This window comes from Artemia sp. Qi Xiang Cuo, chromosome 3 (assembly GCF_049724085.1).
Source record: "Artemia sp. Qi Xiang Cuo chromosome 3, ASM4972408v1, whole genome shotgun sequence".
In the NCBI taxonomy this organism is placed as follows: domain Eukaryota; kingdom Metazoa; phylum Arthropoda; class Branchiopoda; order Anostraca; family Artemiidae; genus Artemia; species Artemia sp. Qi Xiang Cuo.
The window spans coordinates 31,408,305-31,435,921 of NC_142796.1; the positions used below are offsets into that span (position 1 = coordinate 31,408,305).

At 32.3% G+C, this 27,617-nt stretch overlaps 1 protein-coding gene across 1 annotated transcript in view; it reads right to left on the minus strand.

Annotated features, from left to right (window-relative positions):
* LOC148954007 (parathyroid hormone/parathyroid hormone-related peptide receptor-like) overlaps positions 1-27,617 on the minus strand; it is a 405,761-nt gene that overhangs the window by 96,812 nt on the left and 281,332 nt on the right. Inside the window, exon 9 of the mRNA XM_089086079.1 lies at positions 3,966-4,258. Coding sequence (XP_088942205.1) covers positions 3,966-4,258 — 293 coding nt within the window. The remainder of the gene's footprint in view (positions 1-3,965; positions 4,259-27,617) is intronic.

Below are 27,617 nucleotides of genomic sequence, written 5' to 3' on the forward strand. Positions count from 1 at the left end.
GCGAAACTAGCACACTTATCCAACCTTTAGCTTCAATTTATTTCTCTTATAATTAGACGATCCATTCTGACAAATATTTAGTTCAGATTAATTTAAAAAAAATTCCCGAGGGAAGTAAAGAGCGAAGTTGAAACTTAAACGGACAAAAATTATTACTTCACAGTCTATTTAATATATATCAATAAAACTAATACACATAAACCAACTTATTACGTTTCCCTGTGCTTTTCGGATTATACAAAACCAGCGCTTTACTGAAAACACAAAAGTCAAGTATAAAAAACAGGGTTATTAATTTAAGAGTCAAAAGTGAGTATGTAGCCTGACAACACTAAACGAATCTATAAAGATTTTCATAGTCTTAAACCAGTTGTGACCGCAGTAACTTTCAATATACAAGTAAAATTATCTTAAAAACACAAGCGTAAAACTAAATATTTTTTATAACCGTTGAGTAAATGAACATCATACAGAAATATTGGATTGATTTATCAAGCATCATTTTGGTCTCACTAGCTATAATACCAATAGTGGGTAATATGCAGTTTTAAATTGTAAGAAATATGCTTTTGTGTTACTTGAAATGAAGATCAAATAAGACATAATATGAACTCTGGAAATCCGATTATTTCTTTATATACAAAAGTTAAGTTCAAGCTATGATACAAATTCTAAAGCTAGTCTATAGTCCTAATATTATGAAGATGGCTTTACTTTTAACTTGTGCACAGAATAATCATGACATGTCCTTTCCAGAACCAAAACCAGAGTCAGTCATTGAACTGAGCCATTGTGCAGAAGTGATACCAAGTTAAACGTAAAAAAAATAATGCAAAATTTAAAAATGGATTGTTGCTGTATCTTACAAGGGATTGATCCTAAATGGGATTGATAATATTTTATTCTGTAAAAAGTGTTCTTAATTGGTTTGCTTTTACTGTACCAAAACGCCTATATTATTTTGTGTTTTCAGTAAAGCGCTAGTTTTGTATAATCCTAAAAGCACAGGGAAACATAATTAGTTGGTTTCTTTGTATTAGTTTTATATATATATATATATATATATATATATATATATATATATATATATATATATATATAAAAAAAATATATATATATATATATATATATATATATATATATATATATATATATATATATATATATATATATATATATATATATATATTTACGTTTTAATGTCACTTCTTAGTTTCACTTGAAAACTTATATTTCTAATTATCACCGATCTAGGGGGGATAAGACACCTCTAGAATATACTGAAAACAACCTTTACAGCTAAGAAAAACTTTCAGTCTGGAACATAAAATTCATTATCCATGCTTCACAAAATAATGCATATTTCCCAGGAAAGATTGTTTTTTGATGAGCAAAAAGCTATTTTTACTCGGCCGACTTCGCCTGAAAAAACCATAATGAAGACAGGGCTTTATAAATCACCTACTGACTAGCAGAAACTAGAAGGCTACTGTAACAAAAGAGAGCAGTTTTGGGCTCATTGAAAAGCTTATATTTATACCTAATCGCTTTTTATAAATTTGACTTGATAGCACATTCTCACAAAGTGCACTTCCGGTTGTTTCCCCGGCTTTTTTAAATGAAACAAGTGCCTTTTCCAATGAAATCATCCAAAAAGGTTTTTTTCAAAACCTAGGCAAGAGCAAAAAACTAAGGGGGCAAGGACGTCCCTTCCCCTCAGTTACTGCTGTTAGAGCTAGGAGAGAGACTTCATCTCAGAGTGAAGTTTGACGGTTCAATTTAAAACTGTAGTTCAAGCTTAATTTTTGGTAGATTTTTAGTTGAAAAGTTTTTAGTTTTAGTTAATTTGTTTTCGCAATAATCTTTTACTCGTAAGATGAGTAGGCGGAGTATATGTGAGGGGCTCTTAAAAACCTCCAGTTAAGGGTTTTGGACCATAATTATTACAATGATATTGTTTTATGATTCCAAGAATTTCCACTTAAGAAGTGGCACCAAAAATATTGTTTTCGATGGTATATCTCACTTACGAATGGTAGAATTGATAAAAAGCACATAGATATGAGCAAAAGTTTTCAAATGAATTATTAAACATAACTCTAAAAAGTTCTGGTAGCCCACTAGCCCCAGCTTTTCCACTTGAGACATGGCATCAAAAGTGTCATTTTTAGTGCTATTTGAAACTTGCAGATCGTGAAATTTATAAGAATAACGTAAATATGAGTAATATTTGTTATATGAGCTATCAAAAATCTATCTAAGATGTTCTTATAGCCCGCTAGCCCCACCCCTCTAGAAACGGCATAAAAAGTGCCTGTTTTCGTGCCATATGGCACTTGCACACAGCGGAATTTATATAAAACCGCGTACATATGTGAATTGGCTTTTGAATGAGCTCTTAAGCATCTCTCTATGATGTTCATTGTAAAGAGTTCATTGCAAATTCTCCTCGGAAACTAGTTAACATTAAAATCTGTGAAATCTAATAGATGGTAGAACTTTTAAAAACGTAGTAAATATAGGTAATAGCTTTTAATTGAACCATTAAACGTCTATTTACGACTGTGTGGTAGCCTGCTAATGTTTCAGTAGCTTACTGATGAGCAGACGATTTATGAAACTTACTAAGGGGGCTGGGAGGGAAATGTACGGGAGGGGCTCTTAAGAACCTCCAGTTAAGCGTTCTGGAACAAAACTATTACAATAGTGCTTGTTCTGTACTGCAGAGCTTTTCCATTTAAGAAGTGGCATCAAAAGTGTTGTTATCAGTGCTATATCGCACTTACGAATGGTAAAATTGAAAAAAAACACGTATATAAAAGCAATAGCTTTCAAATGAGTTATTAAACATCACTTATAAGTTCTGCTAGCCCAATAGTCCCAGCTTTTCCCCTTGAGACACGGCACCAAAAGTACCGTTTTTAGTGCCATACGGAACTTACTGATGGTGGAATATGAAAGACGTAGATATGAGCAGTATATTTTAAATGATCTGTTCTACGATCTGTTCTGCTATTAAAGATCTTTCTACGATGTTCTGGTAGCCTGCTAGTGCCACCCCTGAGAAATCACACAAAAAGTGCCATTTTAGCGCCATATTACACTTGCATATGGCGGGATTTATAAAAAGCACGTAGATATGAGAAATAGCTTTTTAATGAGCCATTAAGCATCTCTCTTTGATGTTCTGGTAGCCCTCTAGGCCTGTTGAAAAAAAGAAAGAAAAAACAAACCAAAAAAATACAAAATAACGGGAGACAGATCAGTGCTACCGATGCAAAAAAAAGGGATTTTCCTTGTTGTTCAGGGAGGGGGACTGTAATTCCCCTATATATGATTTTCGACTATGCTGGTTCCAATGGTACACTTTTCATTTTGATTTGACGCCATTTTCGAGGGGTTTGAGGCTTTTTTTAAATCACTGCAAATTCCTTATCGCAATAAACTTTTACTTTAAGATTAACCAAAACAATAGTTACCATTCCTGATTCAGTGTCAAATGGTAATTTTGTCTCACTAGGCAGTTTTTTTTGAAAATGGGTTTTTCAACTTTTGATTACTATGTGCTATGGTTCGCTCTTTACTAGGTTGCAGCTGCCGCTGCAACCATGATAAGAAGCAGCATGCTTACCGTTGTTTGTCATCTTGTGTTAGTAAAAGTAAATGGAGAGTCGTAGTGTATGTTTTCTAAGGAGATGTATGGAGATGTAGTGTATGTTTTTCATTTCTGTAAACTATACTGATTTTTCAACTTTTTATTTTTCATGCCATGGCAAATGAAAAGACGTTGTTCGAAAAGCATTTCGTTTTCAGCAAAGTGCAAATGATACTTTAGCCTTTGAGACCGAATTTGGGGTGAAATGAGTGCCATTTTTCGAGTAAATATAGGACAAAACAAAAAACATAAGGATATGCATATACTAATATGAGATGATAAACGATAGCAAAGTTTGCATCGGAATTACCTGAAATGAAGCAGTAACCGCTAAAATCATTTGATAAACCACATGCCATGAATTTGGTCCTACACTCTGGTCATCAGGTGGTGGAAGATCATCAAGATTTAATGTTTCATCCTCATAAAATGGGACCAATATGTAATGAAGTCCAAGAAGTGGTATTAGAATTAAAGTGGCTCGGACGGCCTTTTTGTAGCCACATGGACATTTAGGATCCCTTGAAAACCTTCGACCCTTATTTTGCATGTACCCGCTTTTGTCATCCACCGAAGACTGAAGGATCAGCTCGCTACGAGTTCCTAAAAAAAACTTTCTTATTATAAAACGGGAAAATTTCATTATTCATTCAGCGGATCATACAAAGCAGAACATCTGGAATATACTAAGTATTAGAACGTCGACCCAAATCCATGCGAGCTTTGAACCGAAGTTGCAAATGCTCTGCAACTCAAAGGCTGATACCCTCATAGTAATAACAAGTGATTATAATTCGCAATCAAATGTATTTTTTAACTTTCTAACAATTTCTAACATTCATAACTCTGAGATGAGTTTCCTTTTTACTTGTTTCTCTTTCAAAGAATACTTACAAAATATCACTAGACAAAATTTGGTTACTGTACTATAGCTTAAAATTAAGCTGCCGAAACATAAAGTTTGATCGAAATCTATTCTAATCTCCTATTTTGTTTTTTAAATTTTTAATCTTTTTAAATTTTCATTTTTCAATAGTTTGCTTATGATGATTATGAAGTATTAAGACGACGATTTGAATGGTTTATAGTTTTTGTTTAATCTAGCTTGGCTTAAAAGGACCGTAGCTTAAAAGTGTGAAAGGTTATACTTACCACAACGTAACTTGACCATTTAGCGCAGAATATCAATCCATCAGGTTTGAGAGCCCGAGAGGTAGAAGTTCTAAATTCTAAGTCTTAGTCTACAAGAATACAAAATATCTAACATTTCCCAAGAAGGATATTCACTGATTAGCAATCTGTAGTTGCTAAAAGTATTTTGTATGTTGCTAACAAACACTGTATGGATTTAATAATGTTATTCTGTTCAGTTCTCAATCAAGTGGAAATGACAATCTCACCCTTAAAGGGTATGAGGGGGTGGTAGATTCACTCTTACTACGGTTTTTTTCAATCCGATTTCAATAAATGAAGTAAATAATCTATTTTTTTGTGTAAATAAGAATGTGAATTCCCATTCACTTCTCGTAAAGAATACTTAATTCGTCAATATTTGTGTCTTAAACTTCAGTTCATTCTAAAGCAAAAAAATGATGCTGATATAAGTTTTTTTTTTAATTTCCATTTGTAATTGTTAAAGCAATCTGCAGCATTTTTCAAAATGGACAAATGGCAGTCCATCGCTTAAAGAGTATGAGTAAAGTGATGGGCCAACTCTTAATACTTGCAAATTTGGTCGTTCAGATTTTTCAGATCTTTCAACAATTCTATTTAATCAGATTAATAGAACAAAACAGCAACCCCAAACAGAGAGCAGGGATCGTAAAGGTGGATACACTACCAAAACCACAAGTATATCTCTTTATAATGATGAAGTCACACTGAGGTGTGGCAAGGCCTACTGTTCTTTGTTTCATTTTTAGTCGTTATAAGCTTGAATTGAACATTAATTTTTATCTCCTGTCGTTTTAAGCCTGACCAGAATATTAAATTCCTGAATCCGGACACGAATCGATGCAACCAAGCTTTGATCAGATAACAAATACCCGGTTTCGACAGAACCCCCAGGGCCCGGGGGCTTGCGTTGTAAATTATACCCTGGGGGCATATATGATTCTTTTGGAAGGGATGCTCGTATAAACTTCAGAGATGCAACCAAGTATTTTTTTCTAGAATCTTCTTGCTTGAATATAATATAACTGCCATTTTAATTTTGAGACAAAAACAAAAATTTGAAGATAACGACTGTTTAACCAGATAAATCACCAACTAAATCTCCACTGGTATCTAAAAATTCCACTTATTTCTTAACAGCAAACCTTTAATTGAATTAGGAGAAGTGTGTACAGCTTTGTTACCTTCAGGCGGCTCTATGCTGCAGTGAGTTGTTAGTAGCAGTAGTAGGGGTAGTAGTAGCAGTATTTCAAGTGCAAAATATGACAATAGTTGTTCCTTCTTCGGATGCACCCAAACCACGATCAAGCAGTTCGTGGCAACAAATTTTAATTAAGGAGTAAATTTTGCTTAAAGTAACCGAAACTAAAAAAGGAAATTTTAATAACAATAGATACATCAGAAAATGAATCAGCTTTTTATGGTGATTTATAAAACACTAACGTAGTTTTCAATTCATTAATAAAATTATCAGATTTGTGCAAAAAGCAGCTAAGACCTTTAATTAAGTAATCCGTGAAGAGTAAATTTTAGCTGACTGGAACATTACGGTAATAGATCTGATCATGTCACTAAATTGTTCCAGGGAAATGTAAAATTTAGTTGTAACATTTAGTCAATCGGATTTTTCATAAATATCCTACTTCTTTTTTTTAGTCGAATCGTATGTTTTATTATAACCCTGTGATGCATATACTACTACCTCATTAAAAGCGTGCTTTAGAAGCACTTCTTGTAAAGGGCAAAATTCAAAACGAAAAAATAAACATTTATATTAGAGAGACTTTGGAACATAATCTGAAAAAAGTAAAAAAGATCCTCCAAAACCTTTGATGGCGCATAGGACGCCGAAATGACGTTTCAACTACACGTTTTTTTCGTTCAATTATACGTCCTGACGTTTCTTTCTTTACATGGACAGGTAAGAAGCCTGTTGCCCAAGGTTAAAATTAAACTCTGGGCTTTTTATTGCCAAGCAGAGCATCAATTCACTGTGCTACCGCATGTTTAACATAATGAGGGACATACTTAACAGCTTTCTGATAAATACTCAACTCCGAGGTATATCTGAGGCGGTACTAGGTAGTATACCCCCTCTCTCACAGGATTAATTGCAAAAAAAATATATCATAAGCTCTACAAAAAAATTGGTGTTTTGATTTTGTAGTAATCTGTTACACGTTTGACCACAGGAATGGCTGGAAACAGCAAATTTTCTACTTTAAAGTACGAATTTGTGTCTTTATTTAGTCTTAATTTTCATAATTCTAAGCGAAACTGCTAAGAAAACTATTCTTTCCACTAAAAGGAATGTAAACTAATGGCATATTTCGTGATATTCCTGTCAAGTTCTTTTCATCAGAGGAGAAAGAAGCTTAATGATAAAGAAAAAAACCTGAGAACTAAGCGCTTAGTTCGGAGATAAAATTAAGAAAATCCCTTTTTCTAAGGTAATAAGTTCTCAGCAGTTTGATTGGCAACAGAATAATCTCCTAAGGGTACGAGGTAGTTACCCGGTATGTACGGTTCACCTTACCTAAAAGGCGTAAGCGATTTTCTTTTTAAAAATTCTATTTTAAGAACGTCATGCTATTTCAGCTACACAAGCATCATTTTAGGCATATTAGTAATATCTAACCTAGAAGGTCTTGAGAATCAAAAACAAAAGGGAACAAATTTTTGATCGATGTGACAAATCGTTTCGTAAGGGATTTCTTTGCCAATGGCGTGGGTTTTCAGAATTCAATCTTTTAAGGCTTAAAAGGGAAATTGAAGACTGTTTTACCCTCATGACCTCCTAGAAAAGCCTTTTTCATTTAGAACAGCATAAAACGACCAACAAAGTAAGACATTTGCATCATAAGAATGTTTTTTTTTATAAAAGTTTAGTTTTTGCTACGTATACCTCATACCCATGGGAGGGTATTAGTGCTCATGAGGTTCATGCTGTTCGTTTCTATTTTGAAATTTAAGCATTGTGTCCGAGCCGCAATTTACTCGGGCCCGTTGATAATATAACCAAGATATATGAATATTAAACGTAATTCCCTGATTTTAATATCTAGGTAGAAAATGTGCATGGGAAGAATTCTATACGAAAAGGCTGTATCACCCCCCCCCCCCCCACGCACACACCCCGAAATGTTGGTGAGATCATAAAAATGTAAGAAAAATGAATATATACAAATTTTTGATGCGTTTTAAAAGTTTTTTTTGTAGCCCCCCCCCCCCAAAAAAAATACTTTTGGTCCCCTTCCCTCTTGAAAATTGTTTAAACGGTCCTGGTAATGAGTTGATTTACAAAAGGTGTTTTAAGCAGTTTCACAATGCCAAGAGGACAAAAACGTAAATTAAGTATTGCTCAAAATAAATAAAAAGTTGATCAAAAAAACTCATCGTAAATTTACAATGAGTGAAAATGAAAAACCTAGACTATCAAATTTTACAAGACCATTCCGAGAAGCTAAGGCAAAGGGCATTAAAAATATCTGAAGTAATGATCAACGGAAACGAAGAACAAAGATATATGGGGTTAGAATACTTGCGGCAACGACAATTACAACGAGTCAAAACAAAAGTGAAGAAAAAAAAACATGCTCTTACAAGACTTGCGACAACAAACATCAGAACGAATAAAAAATGAAAGTCAAGAACAAAGAAATATGCGGTTAGGAGATAGGCGACAGTGAGAATGAGTCGAAAGCGAAGAACAAAAAATATGAGGTTTGAAAATTAGGGGCAGCGAGAACTACAATGAATCGAAACGAAAGGGAAGAACAAAGAAATATGCAGCTACAAGACAACTAATAACGAGGATTACAAAAAGTTTAGAAAGAACAAAGAAATTAGACAGAAAAAAGAATTGTGGGGTTAGAAGATATGCAACAGCAAGAATGAGAACGTGCCAAAAATAAAACCGAAGAACAAAAATATGCGATTACAAGACATGTGACAACAAGGATGAGGTTGATCAAAACGAAAAGGAAGAACAAAGAAACATGGGGTCAAAAGATATGCAACAGTAAGAATCTGGACGAGCCAAAAACAAATAGTGAAAGTAGAAATCTAGGTTCCATTTTGCTCTCTGCTATAGGAAGCAGTGAACCGTATCAAGTTCATTTCCTTTTAAAGGCCAAAGAACTCTATGAAGGCCAGGCACATTTGAGAAAATGTAACCTGTATCAAGGCCAGGTGCTTTTGAAGGCCAGGAAATTTTGAGGATCTGTGACCTCTATCAAGGCCAGGTACTTTTGAAGGCCGATGAGCTCTATGAAGGCCAGGAAATTTTGAGAATCTATGACCTGAGAATCTGTAAAATATTTTTTTTACCAACCCAAGTGCTGCCACCTACTCCAATAGATGGCAGCACTAAAGGTAAAAAAACCCGTTTGCTGCCATCTATATCTAAATGAAAATAGATGGCCGCACTTGGGTTAGTGAAAATTTTTTTTGCCATTATGACTATAAATGAAAAGATGACAGCAAATGGAATATTTGAAGTGCGCCTGGTAGTAGTATCTGTGTCTGAAAATTGCTGTTCTTGTATCTCTGACTTTTGAATACATATTCTAAATGATGGAGTTGATGGCGTACCGTAAAAATATTGGTGTACGCTTTTCCCAGTATCTGTCTTTATCGGTTTGTATGTCTGAATTTATGTATTTTTATGCGTTTTGTCTCTCTCACTCTCTGTTCATTTCCGTCTGGGCGGGTGTTTCCTTGTCCCAGTGTCTGCTTTGTCTCTTTCCATGTCTGAATCTATGTGTTTGTGTGCCTTTTTGTCTCTCTCAATCTCTTTGTTAGTGTGTCTAAGTGGGTGTTTGCTTGTCCCAGTGCCTGTCTTTGTCGGTTTGCATGTCTGAATTTATAATTTTGTATGTGTTTTTGTCTCTCTCACCCTCTGTACCTGCGTTTCTTAGCGAGTGTTTGCTTATATCAGTGTCTGTCTTTGTCTATTTGTATGTCTGAATTTTGTAGTTGTATGTGTTTTGGTCTCTCTCATCCTCTAGGCCTGTGTGTCCTGGCGGGTGTTTGCTTGTTCCACTGTCTGTGCCTGGCTTTGTCTGTGTGTGTGTCTGAATTTATGTATTTGTATGTGTTTTTGTCTCTCTTACTCTCTGTGCCTGTGTGTCTGGGCAGGTGTTTGCTTGTCATAGTGTCTATCTTTGTCTCTTTCTACGGGTGAATCTATGTGTTTGTATATATTTTTTTCTCTCTTACTCTCAGTACTTGTGTGTCTGGGAGGGTATTTTATACCCCCAGTGCATTTCTTTATCAGTTTGCATGTCTGAATCTATTTGTTTTTATGCATGTTTGTCTCTCTCACTCTCTGCTCTTGTGTTTTTGAGCGATTGTTTGCTTGTATCAGTGTCTGTTTTGGTATGTTTGTATGTATGATTTGCATATTTGTAAGTGTTTTTGTCTCTCTCACTTTCTAAGCCAGTGTGTCTGGGCGGGTGTTTGCTTGTTCCAGTGTCTTTGACTGTCATTGTCGGTTTGCATGTCTGAATGTACGTGTTCGTATGCATTTTTGTCACTCTCACTCTCTGTGCCTGTTTGTCTGGCTGGGTGTTTGCTTGTCCCAGTGCCTGTCTTTGTCTGTTTGTATGTCTGAATCTATGTATTTGTGTGTATTTTTGTCTCTTTTAAGATCTGTGCCTGTGTGTCTGGGCGGGTGTTTGCTTATCCCAGTGTCTTTCTTTGACTGTTTGTAGGTATGAATCTGTGTGTTTGATACGGTTGATACGGATGAATGCTATAACTTGATACGGTTTACTGCTTCCTATGCCGGAGAGAAAAATGGAACCTAGTTATCTACCAGTGAAGAACAAAGAAATTTACAGATAGGAAATATGCGACGGTGACAACCCAACAAATAAAAACGAAAGTGACACATCATAAGTGAAAAATAAAGAATAACGTGATGATCATTCTAATGCTTAATTATAGAATAAACCATATACAAGCCTGTCGCAGAAGTCAAGAAAAAAGAAATATGCAATTACAAGGCGTGTGACAACGAAGATCAGAACTAATACAAAACGAAGAGGAAGAAAAAAATAATAGGATGTTAGAAGATATGCAGCAGCAAGAATCAAAACGATTTAAAAATGAAAGTGAAGAACAGTAAAATGTCCGGTTAGAAGATGTGTAACAACGACAAGCACAACGAATTAAAAATGAAAGTAACACCTTAAGATTTAAGAACTAAAGGATGACGTGATGGTTATATTAATGCGTAATCAGAAAATCAAATATATAAAAGCCTACCGCGTGTCAAATACCGGGGCCTATAATTACTAATAAATATTTATTAAAACCCTATTTGAACCGAGCTTAAAGCTTTTGGACTTGACTGATCTAGAACGTGAGTTAAACTCTGACATCCCACTTGAAATCAGTTATTGACCCTGACTGCATTTTTCCAAGATAAGTCCTTTCTTAGTTTATTTTGCTTTCTTAAAAAGTGTTTTTACGTTAAAGACTGTATAAAATATCTAACAGTGAAATATCCTAAAAGAGTGGGGTTATAACTTCACAAACATAATCTTAACCAAAAGTTAATATTATTATACTAAAAAAGCTAGTATCATCATACTAAATATTATCCATTATTGTGCTTAGGTATTAGTTATTAGTTTGCTTTAGTTCGATATAGCCTGTTACAATTGACTGTAATCACTTTTCATCACTGGTAATATTTCTCTTTATGCATAGAGAAAAATTAAGAAATAAGATATGTAACAAAATCAAAGACTTAAAAAACTTTTGAATAAATATTCTAAATGATGGAGTTGCTGGCGTATCCTCAAAATATTGGTGTTGGCTTTTCCCAGTATCTGTCTTTGTTGGTTTGCATGTCTGAATTTATGTGTTTGTATACGTTTTTGTCTCTTTCACTCTTTGTGCTTTTGTGTCTAGGTGGATGTTTGCTTGTCTCAGTGTCTGTTTTTGTCTGTTTGTATGTCTGAATCTGTTGTTTTCGTCTTTCTTCTTCTCTGTACATGTGTGTCAGGGCGAGTGTTTGCTTGTCCCAGTGTCTGTCTCTGTCTCTTTCAATGTCTGAATTAATGTGTTTGTACATATTTTTGTCTCTTTCACTCTCTCTGCTTGCGCATGTCTGGGCGGGTGTTTGCTTGTCCTAGTGCCTGTCTTTGTCGGTTTGCATGTCTGAATTTATTTATTTGTATGCAATTTTGTCTCTCTCATCCTCTGTGCCTGTGTTTCTGAGTGAGTGATTACTTGTATCAGTGTCTGTCTTTTTCTGTTTGTGTGTCTGAATTTTGTATTTGTATGTGTTTTTTTCTCCCTCAATTTCTACTCCTGTGTGTCTGGGCGGGTGTTTGCTTTCCCTAGTGTCTGTATCTGTTTTTGTCGGTTTGCATGTCTGAATTTTTGTGTTTGTATTTATTTTTGTCACTCTCTATGCCTGTGCATCTGGACAGGAGTTTTTTTGTCCCAGTGCCTGTCTTCGTGTATGTCTGACTTTATGTATTTGTATGCGTTTTTGTCTCTCTTACTCTCTGTATCTGTGTTTCTGGGCGGTTGTTTGCTTGTCCCAGTGTCTGTTTGTATGTCTGAATCTGTGTGTTTGAATTGTTTTTGTCTCTCTCACTCTCTTTGCCTGTGTGTCTCGGCGGGTGTTTACTTGTCCCAGTGCCTGTCTTTGTCTGATTGTATGTCTGAATTTATGTGTTTCCATGAATTTTTGTCGCTCTCATGCTCTGTCCCTGTGTGTCTCGGTGGGGGTTTGCTTGTCCCAGTGTCTTTATTTGTCTCTTTCTTGCGGAATTTACGTGTTTTATATGTATTAGGCCTTTGGCCTTCATAGAGGTCACAAATTCTCAAAAGGGCCTGGCCTTCATAGAGTTCTTTGGGTTTCAATACAAGCCTGCCAGAGAAGTCAAGAAAAAAGAAATATGCAATTACAAGACATGCGAAAACGAGGATCAGAATGAATACAAAACCAAAACTAAGGAAAAAGAAACAGGTGGTTAGAAGATATGCAGCAGCGAGAATAACAACGACTCAAAAACGAAAGTGAAGAACTGTAAAATATCCGGCTGCAAGATGTGTAAAAACGACAATCATAACCAATAAAAAACGAAAGTGACATATCATGATTTAGGAACTAAAGGATGACGTGATGGTTATACTAATGCGTGATCACAAAATAAAATATATACAAGCCTGCGATGTGGTGAATACCGGGGCCCATAATTATTAATAAATATTAACTAAAATCCTATTTGAACCGAACTTGAAGCTTTTGGACATGACTGATTTAGAACGTGAGTTAAACTCTGATATCCTACTTGAAATCAGTTATTGGCCCTGACTGCATTTTTCCAAGATAAGTCCTTCCTTAGTTTGTTTTGCTTTATTAAAAAAGTGTTTTTACGTTAAAGAACTATATAAAATTATTAACTGAGAAATATCTTACAAGTGTGTGGTAAAAACTTCACAAACAAAATCTTATCCAAACGTTAATATTATTATACTGACACAGCTAGTATCATCACACTAAATATTATGCATTATTGTTCTTAGGTATTAGTTATTACTTTGCTTTAGTTCGATATAGCCTGTTACAGTCGACTGTGATCAATTTTCATTACAGGTAATATTTCGTTTTATACATTGAAAAAAATTAAGAAATAAAATATGGAACAAAATGAAGATTAGGTAAACAATCACCAAAGACTTAAAAATAAAAGAAAATATATCCTTTTAATGACTTTTCAGATGGATGATTATCATAAAAACACCATTAACCGACAGATGATGTCATGGTTGATTGATTTGACACGAAAGGGGAATTAATTTGTTGTTTCTAAGGGGAATTATTGATTCAAGAAAGGGGAATTAATTTGTTGTTTCTAGGGGGAATTATTGATTTAAGAAAGGGGAATTAATTTGTTGTTTCTAAGGGGAATTATTGATTCAAGAAATGGGAATTAATTTCTTGTTTCTATGGGGAAGGTGGGGAAGAGATATATTGACTGCGTAATCGAAGGGAGAGAATTCCCAAGAAATTGATTACATAATCGGTAGAACCCTATCAGGAGCTCGTGACGGGAATCCATTTATGTGCATAGAATGACGAAATCAACTAGGACAAATGGATTTCTGAGAAACTGATTACATAATCGGTAGAACCCTTTCAGAAGGTCATGACGGGGGTCCATATATGGGCATAGAATGACGTAATCGACTAAGACAATTGGATTTCTGAGAAATTGATTACATAATCGGTAGAACCCTATCAGAAGGTCATGACGGGGGTCCATATATGGGCATAGAATGGCGTAATCGACTAAGACAATTGGATTTCTGAGAAATCGATTACATAATCGGTAGAACCCTATCAGAAGGTCCTGACCGGAACAAGTTCCTTTCTTAATGTCCATCCTAAACCCATTTTCCAACTTGAAGTACTTATCTTTTTCATCCAAAACTATACTTTACAGCTTTTTGGATACCTCAGCACCAAGAAATACTTTTCAAAAGGCATTTCAGAACAAGTTCTTTTCTTAGTGACCGTCCTAAACCCATTTTCAACTTGAAGTACCCACCTTTTTCATCCACAACTATACTTTACAGCTTTTTGGATACCTCAAAACCAAGAAATACATTTCAAAGAACATTTCAGACAAAGTTAATTTCTTAATGTCCCTACTAAACCCATTTTCCAACTTGAAGTACTTATCTACTTCACCAACAACTATACATTACAGCTTTTTGGATACCTCAACACCAAGAAATACTTTTCAAAAGGCATTTCAGAACAAGTTCTTTTCTTAGTGACCGTCCTAAACCCATTTTCAACTTGAAGTACCCACCTTTTTCACCCACAACTATACTTTACAGCTTTTTGGATACCTCAACACCAAGAAATACTTTTCAAAGACCATTTCAGAGCAAGTTACTTTCTTAATGTCCCTTCTAAACCCATTTTCCAACTTGAAGTACTTATCTTTTTCACCCACAACTATCCTTTACATCTTTTTGGTTACCTCAACACCCAGTAATACTTTTCACAGACCATTTCAGAGCAAGTTACTTTCTTAATATCCCTTCTAAACCTATTTTACAAGTTGAAGTACTTATCTTTTTCACCCACAACTACACTTTACAGCTTTTTGGATACCTCAACACCAAGAAATACCTTTCAAAGACCATTTCAGAGCAAGTTAATTTCTTAATGTCCCTCCTAAACCCATTTTCTAACTTGAAGTACTTATCTTTTTCATCCACAACTATACTTTACAGCTTTTTGGATACCTCAAGACCAAGAAATACTTTTCAAAGACCATTTCAAAGCAATTTACTATCTTAATGTCACTCCTAAACTCATTTTCCAACTTGAATTACTTATATTTTTCACCCACAACAATAATTTACAGCTTTTTTGATACCTCAACACCAAGAAATACTTTTCAAATAACATTTCAGAGCAAGTTACTTTCTTAATGTCCCTCCTAAACACATTTTCCAACATGAAGTACTTATCTTTTTCACCCACAACTATACTTTACAGCTTTTTGGATACCTCAACACCAAGAAATACTTTTCAAAGACCATTTCAGAGCAAGTTACTTTTTTAATGCCCCTTCTAAACCTATTTTCCAACTTGAAGTACTTATCTTTTTCATCCACAACTATACTTTACAGCTTTTTGGTTACCTCAACACCAATAAATACTTTTCAAAGATCATTTCAGAGCAAGTTACTTTCTTAATGTCCCTCCTAAACCTATTTTACAAGTTGAAGTACTTATCTTTTTCACCCACAACTATACTTTACAGCTTTTTGGATACCTCAACACCAAGAAATACTTTTAAAAGACCATTTCAGAGCAAGTTACTTTCTTAATGTCCCTCCTAAACCCATTTTTCAACTTGAAGTACTTATCTTTTACACCCATAACTATACTTTACAGCTTTTTGGATACCTCAACACCAAGAAATACTTTTCAAAGACCATTCCAGAGCAAGTTACTTTCTTAATATCCCTCCTAAACCCATTTTCCAACTTTAAGTACTTATCTTTTTCACCTACAACAATACTTTACTGCTTTTTTATTACCTCAAAACCAAGAAATACTTTTCAAAGACCATTTCAGAGCAAGTTACTTTCTTAGTGCCCCTCACAACCCAGTTTTCCAACTTGAAGTACTTACCTTTTTCACCCACCAATGTACTTTACAGATTTTTGGTTAACTCAACACCAAGAAATACGTTTCAAAGACCATTCCAGAGCAAGTTACTTTCTTAATGTCCCTCCTAAACCCTTTTTTTAACTTGAAGTACTTATCTTTTTCACCCACAACTATACTTTACAGCTTTTTGGATACCTCAACACCAAGAAATACTCTTCAAAGACCATTTCAGAGCAAGTTATTTTCTTAATGTCCCTCCTAAACCCTTTTTTCAACTTGAAGTACTTATCTTTTTCACCCACAACTATACTTTACAGCTTTTTGGATACCTCAAAACCAAGAAATACTTTTCAAATACCATTTCAGAGCAAGTTACTTTCTTAATGTCCCTCCTAAACTCATTTTCCAACATGAAGTACTTATCTTTTTCACACACAACTATACTTTAAAGCTTTTAGGATACCACAACACAAATAAAAACATTTCAAAAGACATTTCAGAGCAAGTAACTTTCTTAAGGACACTCCTAAACCTATTTTTCAACTTTAAGTACTTATGTTTTTAACACTCAACTATATTTTATAACTTTTATTTTGATAACATCCAAAGTAACAAATTTCAAAGACAAAGTGGAAGCACTATCAATTCATAATGTACCTCAAAAAACCAAATTACAACTATGAGTCATTAACTGTTTCTCAATCAACTAACAATTACATCATTTATTTAAAATCAACAAACATAAATACAAAGCAAATAAAAATTATGTTAACGTTTCTTTATTAATAACAGTACTAATAACATTTTCCAAGTTGAAGTACTTATCTTGTTCAACCACAACTATACTTTACAGCTTTTGAATACCTCAACACCAAGAAATACTTTTCAAAGACCATTTCAGAGCAAGTTACTTTCTTAATGTCCCTCCTAAACCCATTTTCCAAGGTGAAGTAGTTATCTTTTTCACCCACAAATTTACTTTACAGCTTTTTTGATAACTCAACACCCAGAAATAATTTTCAAAGACCATTTCAGAGCAAGTTACTTTCTTAATGTCCCTTCTAAACCCATTTTCCAACTTGAAGTACTTATCTTTTTCATCCACAACTATACTTTACAGCCATTTGGTTACCTCAAAACCAAGAAATACTTTTCAAAGACCATTTCAGAGCAAGTTACTTTCTTAATGTCCCTTCTAAACCCATTTTCCAACCTGAAGTACTTATCTTTTTCAACCACAACTACACTTTACAGCCTTTTGGTTATCTCAACACCCAGAAATGCTTTTCGTAGAACATGTCAAAGCAATTTACTTTCCTAGTAACCCTCCTAAGCCCTTTTTCGAACTTGAAGTAATCATCTTTTTTAAACACAACTGTACTTTAAAGCTTTTTGGTTCCCTCAACACCAAGAAATACTTTTCCCGGAATAAGAAAAGGCCCAAGACATAAAAAATTTAAAGTTCACTTCTAAATTTTTCCGTAGAAGATAGGAAAAGTTATACCATGACTGTGATTATTTTCTTTGAAGATAAAAAGTTTCACTTTAATTCTAAATTTTCTTAAATTCAGTTCCAACCTTTCTCAAAGAGATGAAAAAAAATTAAAGTTCTGTTCCAAATATTTCCCTGGAAGAAGAAAAGTTCAACTTCGATTCTGAATTTTCTCAATGAAAATGAAATAAGTTATACATTAATTCTATTTTCTCAAAATATTATAAAATTTACCACTTCAATTCAGGTTTTTCTCGAAGAGATGAAAAAATTTAAAATATTGTTCCAAATTTTTCTTAGAAGATAGAAAAGTTCAAGTTCTAATCTGAATTTTACCAAAGAACATAATTCAATTCTACTTTCTCCAGAGAAAATAAAAAGCTTCCACATTAGTTTTAAGTTCACCAAGACATAAAAAAATTAAAGTTCTGTTCTACATTTTTACATAGAAGATAGGAAAATATACTATGACTATGATTATTTTCCATGAAGATAAAAAGTTTCACTTTAATTCTAAATTTTCTTAAATTCAGTTCCGATTTTTCATATAGAGATGAAAAAATTTAAAGTTCTGTTCCAAATTTTTCTTAGAAGATAGAAAAGTTCAAGTTCTCTTCTGAATTTTACCAAAGAACACAATTCAATTCTAATTTCACCAGAGAAAATAAAAAGCTTCCACTTCAGTTTTAAGTTCACCAAGACGTAAAAAATTTAAAGTTCAGTTCTAAATTTTTCCGTAGAAGATAGGAAAAGTTATACCATGATTGTGATTATTTTCTATGAAGATAAAAAGTTTCACTTTAATTCTAAATTTTCTTAAATTCAATTCCGGCTTTTCTCAAAGAGATGAAAAAATTTAAAGTTCAGTTCCAAATATTTTCCCGGAAGAAGAAAAGTTCAACTTCGATTCTGAATTTTCTTAATGAAAATGAAATAAGTTATTGTTCATTTCTATTTTTCCAAATAATATAAAAAGTTTCCACTTCAGTTCAGATTTTTCTCAAAGAGATGAAAAAATTTAAAATACTGTTCCAAATTTTTCGTAGAAGATAGAAAAGTGCAAGTTCTCTTCTGAATTTTACCAAAACACAATTCAATTCTAATTTCACCAGAGAAAATAAAAAGCTTCCACTTCAGTTTTAAGTTCACCAAGACATAAAAAATTTAAAGTTCAGTTCTAAATTTTTCCGTAAAAGATAGGAAAAGTTATACCATTATTGTGATTATTTTCTACGAAGATAAAAATTTTCACCTTAATTCTAAATTTTCTTAAATTCAGTACCGACCTTTTTCAAAGAGATGAAAAAATTTAAAATTCTGTTCCAAATATTGTCCCGGAAGAAGAAAAGTTCAACTTCGATTCTGAATTTTCTTAATGAAAATGAAATAAGTTATTGATCAATTCTATTTTCCCAAAATAACATAAAAATTTTCCACTTCAGTTCAGATTTTTCTCAAAGAGATGAAAAATTTAAAATACTTCCAAATTTTTCATAGAAGATAGAAAAGTTCAAGTTCTCTTCTGAATATTACCAACGAACACTATTCAATTCTAATTTCTCCAGAGAATATAAAAAGCTTCCACTTCAGTTTTAAGTTCACCAAGACATAAAAAATTTAAAGTTCTGTTCTAAATTTTTCCGTAGAAGATAGGAAAAGTTATACTATGATTGTGATTATTTTCCATGAAGATAAAAAGTTTGACTTTAATTCAAATTTTCTTAAATTCAGTTCCGACTTTTCACATAGAGATGAAACAAATTTAAAGTTCTGTTCCAAATTTTTCATAGAAAATTGGAAAAGTTATACTTTGATCGTGAATATTCAAGTTCTCTTCTGAATTTTACCAAAGAAAACAATTCAATTCTAATTTCTCCAGAGAAAATAAAAAGCTTCCACTTCAGTTATAAGTTCATCATGACATAAAAAATTTAATGTTCAGTTCTAAATTTTTACATAGAAGATAGGAAAAGTTACAATATGATTTTGATTATTTCCTATGAAGATTAAAAGTTTCACTTCAATTTTTAATTTTTCTCGAAGAAGTGAAGAAAAGTTCAACTTCGACTCTGAATTTTCTCAATGAAAATGAAATAAGTTATTGATCATTTCTATTTTCCTAAAATAATATAAAAATTTTCCACTTCAGTTCAGATTTTTCTCAAACAGATTAAAAAATTTAAAATACTGGTCAAAATTTTCCATAGAAGATATAAAAGTTCAAGTTCTCTTCTGAATTTTACCAAAGAACATAATTAAATTCTAATTTCTCCAGAGAAAATAAAAAGCTTCCACATCAGTTTTAAGTTCACCAAGACATAAAAATTTAAAGTTGAGTTCTAAATTTTTCCATAGAAGAAAGGAAAAGTTATACTATGATTGTGATTATCTTCCATGAAGATAAAAAGTTTCATTTTAATTCTAAATTTTCTTAAATTCAATCCCGACCTTTCTCAAAGAGATGAAAAAATTTAAAGTTCTGTTCCAAATATTTTCCCGGAAAAGAAAAGTTTAACTTCGATTCTGAATTTTCTCAATGAAAATAAAATAAGTTATTGATCAATTCTATTTTCCTAAAATAATATAAAAATTTCCACTTCAATTCAGATTTTTCTCAAAGAGATGACAAAATTTAAAATATTGTTCCCAATTTTTCGAAGAAGATAGAAAAAGTTATACTTTGATTGTGATTATTCTTCATGAAGATATGGAGCTCCACTTTAATTCTAAGTTTTCTCGAAGAAGTGCAAAATGTACAAGTTCTCTTCTGAATTTTCTTAGAGAGGAGAAAAAAAGTTAGCTCAATTCTGAAATTTACCAATGAAAATGAAAAAGCTTCCATTTCAGTTCATAATTTCTCAAAGACATAAAAATTTAAAGTTCAATTCTAAATTTTTCCATAGAAGATAGGAATGGCTATACTATGACGTGATTATTTACCATGAAGATAAAAAGTTTCACTCTATTTCTAATTTTCTTAAATTCATTTCATTCATCTAACCACCAAAAACAATAGGCTAGGTTAGGTTAGATATAAATAAATATTAATAAATAATTAGAAACATTTCTCCATGTTTAAGTTAGGTTAGGTTAGGTTAACTTATCATCAGCGCTCATGATAAGCTAACCTAACCTAACTTAAACATGGTAAAAAGATTAAATTAGGTTAGGAGAGTCTTAGCTTAGAGTTTTAGTTAGAGTTATTGTTTAGTTTAGTTTTAGTTAAGAGTTATAGCTTAGAGGTTTAGCCTAGAATCTTAGCTTAGAGATTTAGTTAGAGTTGAAGTTTAGTCTAAACTAGCATAGCCACAAAATTACACAATATTGCATATAAATACCAAAACCATAGGTTAGATTAGGTTAGGATAGAGGTTAGGTTTCTCCACGTTTAAGTTAGATTAGATTAGCTTAATTAGTTAATAAGTTAGGTTAGTATGGTTAGGTTAGGTTACCTTAAAGTCTTAGATTAGAGTTTTAGTTAGGGTTTTCCGGTGAGTATGGTTAGGTTAGGTTAGGTTAGAATAGATTAAGTTAGGTTAGATTAGGTTAGGTTAAGTCAGCATAGGTAAGTTAGGTTAGGTTAGCTAAGTTAGGTTAGGTTAGATTAGCTAGTAAACATCTCTCCATGTTTAAGTTAGGTTAGGTTAGATTAGGTTAGGCTAGATTAAGTTATGTTAGGTTAGGTTAAGTTAGGTTAGGTTAGGTTAGCCTACAAACGCGCGCGTACATAGGATAACCTAACCTAACTTAACCTAGCCTAACATAACTTAATCTAGCCTAACCTAATCTAACCTAACCTAACTTAAACATGGAGAGATGTTTACTAGCTAATCTAACCTAACTTAGCTAACCTAACCTAGCTTACCTATGCTGACTTAACCTAACCTAATCTAACCTAACTTAATCTAGTCTAACCTAACCTAACCATACTCGCCGGAAAATCCTCAACCCTAAATAAAACTCTAATCTAAGACTTTAAGGTAACCTAATCTAACCATACTAACCTAACTTATTAACTAATTAATCTAACCTAAACTATACTAACTTGCAAATGGAGAAACAGAACTTCTAACCTAACCTAATCGACTCCTATGTACGATTTTGTCATTTCTATGCAATATTTTGGAGATTTGTGGCTCTGCTAGTTTATAATAAAATTTAAATGTAACTAAATCTTTATTGTAAGACTCTAGGTTAATCCTCTAAGCTATAACTCTTAACTAAAACTAAACTAAACAATAACTCTAACTAAAACTCTAAGCTAAGACTCTCCTAACCTAATTTAATCTTTTTACCATGTTTAAGTTAGGTTAGGTTAGCTTATCATGAGCGCTCATGATAATTTAACCTAACCTAGCCTAACTTAAACATGGAGAAATGTTTCTAATTATTTATTAATATTTATTTATACCTAATTTAACCTAACCTATTATTTTTGGTGGTTATATGAATGAACTGAATTTAAGAAAAATTAGAAATAGAGTGAAACTTTTTATCTTCATGGTAAATAATCACAATCATAGTATAGCCATTCCTATATTCTATGGAAAAATTTAGAATTGAACTTCAAATTTTTATGTCTTTGAGAAATTATGAACTGAAATGGAAGCTTTTTCATTTTCATTGGTAAATTTTAGAATTGAGCTAACTTTTTTTCTCCTCTCTAAGAAAATTCAGAAGAGAACTTGTACATTTTGCACTTCTTCGAGAAAGCTTAGAATTAAAGTGGAGCTCCATATCTTCATGAAGAATAATCACAACCAAAGTATAACTTTTTCTATCTTCTATGAAAAATTGGGAACAATATTTTAAATTTTGTCATCTCTTTGAGAAAAATCTGAATTGAAGTGGAAAATTTTATATTATTATAGGAAAATAGAATTGATCAATAACTTATTTCATTTTCATTGAAAAAATTCAGAATCGAAGTTGAACTTTTCTTTTCCTGGAAAATATTTGGATCAGAACTTTAAATTTTTTCATCTCTTTGAGAAAGGTCGGAATTGAATTTAAGAAAATTTAGAATTAAAATGAAACTTTTTATCTTCATGGAAAATAATCACAATCATAGTTCAACTTTTCCTTTCTTCTATGGAAAAAGTTAGAACTCAACTTTAAATTTTTATGTCTTGGTGAACTTAAAACTGAAGTGGAAGCTTTTTATTTTCTCTGGAGAAATTAGAATTTAATTATGTTCTTTGGTAAAATTCAGAAGAGAACCTGAACTTTTTTATCTTCTATGGAAAATTTGGAACAGTATTTTAAATTTTGTCATCTGTTTGAGAAAAATCTGAACTGATGTGGAAAATTTTTATATCATTTTGGGAAAATAGAAATGATCAATAACTTATTTCCTTTTCATTGAGAAAATTCAGAATCGAAGTTGAACTTTTCTTCACTTCTTTGAGAAAAATTAAAATTTGAAGTGAAACTTTTAATCTTCAAAGGAAATAATCAAAATCATAGTATAACTTTTCCTATCTTCTATGTAAAAATTTAGAACTGAACGTTAAATTTTTTATGTCTTGGTGAACTTAAAACTGAAGTGGAAGCTTTTTAATTTCTCTGGGGAAATTAGAATTGAATTTTGTTCTTTTGTAAAATTCAGAAGAGAACTTGAACTTTTCTATCTTCTACGAAAAATTTGGAACAGTATTTTAAATTTTTTTATCTCTTTGAGAAAAATCTGAACTGAAGTGGAAACTTTTTATATTATTTGGAAAAATAGAAATGATCAATAACTTATTTCATTTTCATTAAGAAAATTCAGAATCGAAGTTGAACTTTTCTTCTTCCGGGAAAATATTTGGAACTGAACTTTAAATTTTTTCATCTCTTTGAGAAAAGCCGGAATTGAATTTAAGAAAATTTAGAATTTAAGTGAAACTTTTTATCTTCATAGAAAATAATCACAATCATGGTATAACATTTCCATCTTCTACGGAAAAATTTAGAACTGAACTTTAAATTTTTTATGTCTTGGTGAACTTAAAGCTGAAGTGGAAGCTTTTTATTTTCTCTTGTGAAATTAGAATTGAATTGTGTTCTTTGGTAAAATTCAGAGCAGAACTTGAACTTTTCTATCTTCTAAGAAAAATTTGGAACAGAACTTTAAATTTTTTCATCTCTATGTGAAAAGTTGGAACTGAATTTAAGAAAATTTAGAATTAAAGTGAAACTTTTTATCTTCATGGAAAATAATCATAATCATAGTATAACTTTTCCTATCTTCTATGTAAAAATTTAGAACTGAACTTTAATTTTTTATGTCTTGGTGAACTTAAAACTGAAGTGGAAGCTTTTTATTTTCTCTGGAGAAATTAGAATTGAATTGTGTTCTTTGGTAAAATTCAGATTAGAACTTGAACTTTTCTATCTTCTAAGAAAAATTTGGAACAATATTTTAATTTTTTTCATCTCTTTGAGAAAAATCTGAATTGAAGTGGAAAATTTTATAATATTTTGAGAAAATAGAATTGATCAATAACTTATTTCATTTTCATTGAGAAAATTCAGAATCGAAGTTGAACTTTTCTTCTTCCAGGGAAATATTTGGAACAGAACTTTAAATTTTTTCAACTCTTCGAGAAAGGTTGGAACTGAATTTAAGAAAATTTATAATTAAAGTGAAACTTTTTATCTTCATAAAAAATAATCACAATCATGGTATAACTTCTCCTATCTTTTAGGGAAAAATTTAGAAGTGAACTTTAAATTTTGTATGTCTTAGGCCTTTTCTTCTTCCAGGGGAAGTATTTCTTCGTTTTGATGTAACCAAAAATATGTAGAGGATATTTTTGGTTGAAAAAGATAAGTACTTCAAGTTGTAATATCGATTTATGATGGACATTAAGAAAGCATCCTGATCTGAAATGGTCTTTTAAAAGTATTTCTTGGTGATAAGGTATCCAAAAATCTGTAAAGTATAGTTGTGGGTGAAAAAGATATGTACTTCAAGTTGGAAAATTGGTTTAGGAAGGACAATAAGAAAGTAACTTGCTCTGAAATGGTCTTTGAAAAGTATTTCTTGGTGTTGAGGTAACCAAAAAGCTGTAAAGTACAGTTGTGGATGAAAAAGATAAGTATTTCAAGTTGGAAAATTGGTTAGAAAGGACATTAAGGAAATAACTTGCTCTGAAATGGTCTTTGAAAAGTATTTCTTGGTGTTGAGGTAACCAAAAGGCTGTAAAGTATAGTTGTGGGTGAAAAAGATAAGTACTTCAAGTTGGAAAATGGGTTTGGGAGGGACATTAAGAAAGTTACTTGCTCTGATATGGTCTTTGAAAAGTATTTCTTGGTGTTGAGGTATTCAAAAGCTGTAAAGTATAGTTGTGGGTGAAAAAGATAAGCACTTCAAGTTGTAAAATGGGTTTAGAAGGGAAATTAAGAAAGTAACTTGCTCTGAAATGGTCTTTGAAAAGTATTTCTTGGTCTTGAGGTATTCAAAAGCTTTCAAGTATAATTGTGGGTGTAAAAGATAAGTTCTTAAACTTGTAAAATAGGATTAGGACGGTCATTAAGAAAGTAACTTGCTCTGAAATGTCTTTTTAAATGTATTTCTTGGTGTTGAGGTATACAAAAATATGTAAATTATAGTTGTTGGTTAAAAAGATTATTAATTCAAGTGGGAAAATGGGCTTAGGAGGGACATTAAGATAGTATCTTGCTCTGAAATGGTCTTTGAGAAGTATTTCTTGGTGTTGAGGTAACCAAAAAGCTGTAAAGAATAGTTATGATGAACAAGATAAGTACTTCAAGTTGGAAAAAGGGTTTAGGAGGGACATTAAGAAAGTGACTTGCTCTGAAATGGTCTTTGATAAGTATTTCTTGGTGTTGAGGTATCCAAAAAGCTGTAAAGTATAGTTGTGGGTGAAAAAGATAAGTACTTCAAGTTAAAAAAAGGGTTTAGGAGGGACATTAAGAAAGTAACTTGCTCTGGAATGGTCTTTGAAAAGTATTTCTTGGTGTTGAGGTATCCCAAAAGCTGTAAAGTATAGTTGTGGGTGAAAAAGATAAGTACTTCAAGTTGAAAAATGGGTTTAGAAGGGACATTAAGAAAGTAATTTGCTCTGAAATGGTCTTTGAAAAGTATTTCTTGGTGTTGAGGTATCCAAAAAGCTGTAAAGTATAGTTGTGGGTGAAAAAGATAAGTACTTCAAGTTGGAAAATGGGTTTAGAAGGGACATTAAGAAAGTAACTTGCTCTGAAATGGTCTTTGAAAAGTATTTATTGGTGTCAAGGTATCCAAAAAGCTGTAAAGTATAGTTGTGGGTGAAAAAGATAAGTACTTCAAGTTAGAAAATGGGTTTAGAAGGGACATTAAGAAAGTAACTTGCTCTGAAATGGTCTTTGAAAAGTATTAATTGGTGTTGAGGTATCCAAAAAGCTGTAAAGTATAGTTGTGGATGAAAAAGATAAGTACTTTAAGTTGGAAAATGGGTTTAGGAGGGACATTAAGAAAGTTACTTGCTCTGAAATGGTCTTTGAAAAGTATTTCTTGGTGTTGAGGTATTCAAAAGCTGTAAAGTATAGTTGTGGGTGAAAAAGATAAGTACTTCAACTTGGAAAATGGGTTTAGGAGGGACATTAAGAAAGTAACTTGCTCTGAAATGGTCTTTGAAAAGTATTTCTTGTTGTTGAGGTATCCAAAAAGCTGTAAAGTATAGTTGTGGTTGAAAAAGATAAGTACTTTAAGTTTTAAAATAGGTTTAGGAGGGACATTAAGAAAGTAACTTGCTCTTAAATGGTCTTTGAAAAGTATTTCTTGGTGTTGAGGTATCCAAAAAGCTGTATGGTATAGTTGTGGGTGAAAAAGATAAGTACTTAAAGTTGGAAAATAGGTTTAGGACGGTCATTAAGAAAGTAACTTGCTCTGAAAGGTCTTTTGAAATGTATTTCGTGTTGATGTTGTATCCTAATATATTTTTATTTAAGTTTAGTGTTAAAAAGATAAAGTCTTCATGTTGGAATATTAGCTTAGAAGGGACATTAAGAAAGTAACTTGATCTTAAATGGTCTTTGAAAGTTATTTCTTAGTATTGAGGTAACCAAAAAGCTGTAAAGTATAGTTGTGGGTGAAAAAGATAAGTACTTCAAATTGAAAAAAGGGCTTAGGAGGGACATTAAGAAAGTAACTTGCTCTGAAATGGTCTTTGAAAAGTATTTCTTGGTGTTGAGATAACCAAAAAGCTTTAAAGTATAGTTGTTTTTGAAAAAGGTAAGTACTTCTATTTGGAAAAAGGGTTTAGAAGGGATAGTAAGACAGTAACTTTCTCTGGAATGGTCTTTGAAAAGTATTTATTGGTGTTGAGGTATCCAAAAAGCTGTAAAGTATATTTGAGGGTGAAAAAGATAATTAATTCAAGTTGAAAAATAGGTTTAGAAGGGTCGTTAAGAAATGAAATTGCTCTTTAATGGTCTTTTAAAAGTATGTCTTGTTTTTGAGACGACCAAAAAGCTTTTCTTTATATGTATAGTTGACGATGATTTGTGATTCAGATTAGAAAATGGTGCTAAGATTGTTATTAGGAAAGGAACTTGGTGATATATGTTATTTGAAGTGTATTACCTAGCTATGATGATACGATAGGTCTTTAATGTATAGTGTTAATTGAAAAAGATAAGTACGTCAAGATGGACAAGGGGTTTAGGAGGGACATTAATACAATTAGTTGCTCTGAAAAGGTCTTTGAAAAGTATTTCTTGGTGTTGAGGTATCCAAAAAGCTGTAAAGTATAGTTGTGGGTGTACAAGATAAGTACTTAATGGTGTAAAATGGGTTTAGGAGGGATATTACGAAAGTAACTTGCTCTGATATGGTCCTTGAAAAGTATTTATTGGTTGTGAAGTATCCAAAAATCTGTAAAGTATTGTTGTGGGTGACAAAGATAAGTACTTCAACTTGTAAAATGGGTTTAGGAGGGACATTAAGAAAGTAACTTGCTCTGAAATGATCTTTGAAAAGTATTTCTTGGTGTTGAGGTAACCAAAAAGCTGTAAAGTATAGTTGTGGATGAAAAAGATAAGTACTTCAAGTTGGAAAATAGGTTTAGCAGTGACATAAATAATAGAATTTTTTCTAATATTGCCATTTAATAGTAGTTCTTGTCCTTGATGTTACATTAACGCTGTAATGT